At 35.8% G+C, this 5,195-nt stretch overlaps 1 protein-coding gene across 1 annotated transcript; it reads left to right on the top strand.

Annotated features, from left to right (window-relative positions):
* The first annotated feature begins 402 nt into the window (after positions 1–402).
* On the top strand, positions 403–1,353 carry LOC127690167 (olfactory receptor 7G1-like). Its single transcript, XM_052189716.1, has one exon. The coding sequence runs from the start codon at positions 403–405 to the stop codon at positions 1,351–1,353; it is 951 nt and encodes a 316-aa protein (XP_052045676.1).
* Positions 1,354–5,195: the final 3,842 nt, after the last annotated feature.

The raw sequence follows: 5,195 nt of genomic DNA, 5'->3' as shown, positions 1-5,195 counted from the left end.
TCTGCACTCTTCATTGCCATGATGTTTTCTATGGAAACATAATCTGGACCATTCTTTAATTGTCCTTTTGTAGTATGTGCCATTCCATTCAAATCAAAGAAGCTCTTTTCAAATTACAATGACTTTTAATATTTAGTCAGGCATTGGTAGTTATTCTTGTACTGATAGTGGAAGTAAGTTCACTATGGGTATTAATTACTAGATAACCATAGCTATGTAGGACAAAATAGATGGAGTTGCTTTCAAACTAATTTTCTCACATTCCACTTCTAAAATGGAAGTAGAAGGCTAAATTTGAAAGCCTAAGGCATATATAATGTTCTTTTCTTACTAACTTAAGTGTACAGTGCTATTCTTCATTACTATATTTCAATAACTTCTTGTCCCCTTTCCATAAGATTTATGTGTCACATGGAAGTTAAAAACACGTCAGTTGTTTTGGATATTTTCCTTCATGGACTCACAGATGACACCGAACTGCAGCCCTTCATCTTTGGCTTTTTTCTATGCACGTACTTTACCACCATCTTTGGAAATCTTCTTATAATGTTTGCCATCAATTGTGATTCCCACCTCCACACTCCCATGTACTTCTTCCTCTGCTATCTGTCTTTTAATGACATGTATTTAATCAGCATTATAGTCCCAAAGATGTTGTTGAATATACAAACACAGGATCATAGGATCACTTTTGCTGGCTGCCTCAGTCAGGGATGCTTTGTGGCTGTTTGTGTCACCTTTGAGTGCTTTCTCCTTGGAATAATGGCCTATGACCGCTATATAGCCATTTGTTATCCTCTAAGGTACACAGTCTTAATGAATACCGACTTCTGTGTTATTGTGGTTCTTATCTCTTTATTCATTAGTATTATAAATGGTCTGCTGCATAGTCTGATGATACTGCACTTGTCCTTCTGCAGAGACCTTGAAATCCTCCACTTCTTCTGTGAAATTGCACAAATCATCAAGCTTGCCTGTTCTGACAGCCTCATCAACAACATTTTGATATTTCTTACAGCTTCTATTTTTGCTGGTGTTCCTTTGTTTGGAATAATTTTCTCTTATGTTCACATTGTTTCTACTGTATTGAAAATGCCATCCTCAGAAGGAAAGTACAAAGCTTTCTCCACTTGTGGGTCTCATTTGTCAGTTGTTTTCTTGTTCTATGGGACTGGCTTTGGAGTATACATTACCTCAGAAGTAATTGATTCACCAAAGGAGATTGCTGTGGCTTCAGTGATGTATTCAATAGTTCCTCCAATGTTGAATCCCTTTGTCTATAGTTTGAGGAACAGGGATATGAAGGAGGCCCTGAAGAAAGTTATTTGTAGGCTTCTGTTCTGTGATGTATGATAAGCCTGGGGTTGGGTATATGGAGCAAGTCAATGTTAGAGGATAGCTACCAAGTCAAAATGCCTATGGGTTTTCATTTGTCTTGCTTCAATTTTACTTCATTGAAACTGATTACAGAATTTCATTTTCAATATAATTCTACTTCATTTTATCTGTTTCGGTGTTTTGTCTCTATGCATGTAAGTGTATAATTAATATGGCTAATTCCCATGTTGGCCAGAGGTGAGTGTCTGCTACCCTGGAGGCAGAGCTGCATATGGTTTGTAGCTGTCAAGTAGGAGGTCGGGATTGAATCCTGTTCTTGTAGTGGAGCAACCACTGATTTAAGCACTGAATAGTTTTCTAGCTCACTATAGTTCTACTTTTATTAACATGTATATATGTACTATTGTGCATTTGTGCTTCCTATGTATGTATGTGAGTAAATAGTTAGCCCAAAAGTGTATTTTAGATCCCCTTAAGCAGAAACTGGTGGTTGTAAGCTGATCAAACATAGTTCTGGGAAGATACTCTCTGGAAATGTAGCAAGTACTATCAATCTCAAAATCATTACCTCATCCCTTATTTCTACATAGTTTCAAACCTGGATATAAAATTTATTTTTTTTCAACTTCCAGGAAAGAGGCAGTGAAGGGCAGTGAAGATGAGTTTCTATTCTCTCTCTCTCTCTCTCTCTCTCTCTCTCTCTCTCTCTCTCTCTCTCTCTCTCTGTGTGTGTGTGTGTGTGTGTGTGTTGATTCATATCTGAGCATGCATTTGCTTGTGCATGTGTGTATGTGTGTGTGTGTGTGTGTGTGTATGTACTTGTGAGTGAGTGGGTGTGTACCCTTTATTTTTCATGGGAAATTTCTATTACTGTCTTGAACATAGGTCTACTATGAAGGGCAATGAGTGAATGGATCACTGCTACAAAATTACTTGCTAAAATTTACTCTTCATTTTATTAGTAGTTTTTATTAGCTGATATAGAAAACATTTTGAGATGAATTGAATTTCTTCCACACACACATTAAGATTTTTAAAATTTATTTGAAAATTCATACCCATTTCCAATATCTTTCTATTAAATCCACCCACAGCCCTCCCTAAAATTCCTTTCCTAGTTCTTTCAACTTTTTGTACTCATTTACTGTTTTAAAAGCTACTGAGTACATTAGCTGTTCAAGAATATTCATGAAGCCTAGGTGGTGGTGGCCCACGCTTGTAATCCCAGCACTCTGGGACACAGAGGCAGGTGGATTTCTGAGTTCAAGGCCAGCCTGGTCTACAGAGTGAGTTCAGGACAACCAGGACCACACAGAGAAACCCTGTCTCGAAAACCCCAAAACAAAAACAAAACCAACACAAAACAAAATGAAACAAAACAAAACAAAAAAGAATATTTGTGAGGGTTATTTAGTTGAACACAGGCAATCCAACAGAGGCTACATTCCTGAAGAAATATGACTCTGTTAGAAGTTAAACATTGAAACAGTGAATATTGGTACCCTTATTAAAAGCAGGCACAGCATAAAGAATACTATGGAACAAAGAATAAGACTACACTATTCTCATGCAGTGCAGACATACTTAGACTGGGTTCTACTCAGTTTCCCAGTGAGGGAGAAAATGCAACTGTTATATTTAGGGATGATTTCAGACACAGAAGCGCAGAAGCATCATCTCCTGCCTGTTAATACATTTTTATGGTGATACCAGATTTTATTTTTTTAGTAAATTAAATATGAAACATAGAAGCATGTCAACACCTGTGACAAATTACATTTGTCTAATATAATTGGTTACTATTTATGTGATTAATGAACAAAAGTCTACCTTCAGAAGAGGAAACCAACTATTTGGTATCAAATGTAAATTATTTGTTTTATTTTAATATAAAAATGACAAAAATATGGGTATGCTAATGAAGATAAAAGTAATTGTGTTGCTATATATGACATTATTAGTGTCTGTTAATTGATTCATTGAACCAGTCTGGACTGGGTGTAACACATTCTAACACCTTTAGGTACCCACTTTGTTGTCTACTTGAGTACATTTGGAAATAGTAGGATAAACCTGTGAATATGCCTTTTAGGAAGGAAGATGCATCCTAAAGTTGCAAGATATTATCCCAGGGACTGATGTCTAGACTAAATAAAACAATAGAAAGGAGAAAACACATTAACCAGTGCCATCTCCCTTTTCCTAATTACTTATGTGTAGATATGGGAGACAGCTATTGTCATCCATAGTTACCATGTTGCAATAAACCCTAAAAAAAAAAGAACCCCGATTAATCTCCTTCCCTCAAATTATTTTTATTTAATGTTTAGTCACATTAATCAAAAATTATTTAATATATAACTTCTATGAATATGCATTGAATTTTATGATACATAATGATATCAACTTTGTTGTTTTGCAATGACCACAGATTCTGTGGTAATCAAGTAAGGAAATCATGTTTAAAGAATTGAAATGCTTTTTTAGATATCAAACTCACTAAGTTATAAGTGCATTAAATGTGTTGTTGTCTTTTCTCTATGTTTCCAAATCTATAATTGTATTGAGTTTAACAGTCATCCATTTATTTGCAATGCCTTTGGGTATTGTAATGTATAGAGTCTTCAAAATTAAGAATCATTTTTATGTTGTTATAAATTGTGTGTCTAGTTTTGTTGGGTTTGCTCTTATGTACAATTATATATATATATATATATGTGTGTGTGTGTGTGTGTGTGTGTGCATGTACATATATATTATGGAGGAAATATAAGATAGTTTTATATGTGGAGCATTTTACCTGTAGGAAAGTACAAATTATGACTAAATGGCTTACTCAATTATCTTCTGATTAGGTACTTTAAGTACTACCAATAATCATAAGAATGGGTATATTTATCTTAGCAGTTTTATGGGTGTATTTTATCCAGGCATTAATTAAAATTTGCTATATTATGAAGTTGCAATTTCTTTAAAATTATAGGGTGTTTATTTTCCTTTTTGTTAAAATTTGTTATAACATTTTCATCAAGCTCCCCATACTTATCATAATGTGAAAAATATTTATGTACTTGGAATATCAATTCTGTTTATGATCTAAATATTGAAATATTATTCTTACTGTAAAAAGAGCCTCGTCTCTCATTGATGTCCAAGAAGGCCATCCTCTGCTACATATGGAACTAGAGCCATGGGTTCCTCCATGTGTACTCTTTTCCCTGGGAGCTCTCAGGTATGGGGTTGGTTGATATTATTATTTTTAGGGGTGCGAAATCCCTTTTGCTCCTTCAGTCCTTTCTCTACCTCCTCCATTGGGAGCCCTGTGCTCATTCCAGTTCTTGGTTGTGAGTTAGTATTTGTCCTTTTTCCTTTGGTTTTATTTAATCTTTTTTTTAAATTTGTTTTTAATTATGTTTTACACTACAGATTTTATTCCCTATGTCTACCCTCTGACTGTTTCACATTCCATATCTACTCTCCACCCTCTTATCTCTATGAGGATGTCTCCAATCCCCACTCCACACCCACCAGACCTCTAAACTCCCTGGGGCCTCCAGTCTCTTGAGGGTTAAGTGCATCTTCTCTGATTCAACCCAGACCCAGAAATCCTCTGTTGTGTATGTGTTGGGGGCCTCATATCATCTGGTGTATTTTGCCTGATTGGTAGTCCAGTGTTTGGGATATCTTGGGGGTTTCAGGTTAATTGAGATTGCTGGTCTTTCTAGAGTAGTACCCTCCTCCTCAGCTCCTTCCGGCTTTTCCCTAATTCACCCACAGGGGTCAGCAGCTTCTGTTGGTTGGTTGGATGCAAATATCTGCATCTGATTCTTTCATCTGCCTGTGGGGTCTTTTGGAGG

This window comes from Apodemus sylvaticus, chromosome 7 (assembly GCF_947179515.1).
Source record: "Apodemus sylvaticus chromosome 7, mApoSyl1.1, whole genome shotgun sequence".
Classification (NCBI taxonomy): domain Eukaryota; kingdom Metazoa; phylum Chordata; class Mammalia; order Rodentia; family Muridae; genus Apodemus; species Apodemus sylvaticus.
The sequence above is the reverse complement of the archived record's forward strand: the minus strand, read 5'-3'. Positions and strand labels throughout refer to the sequence as shown.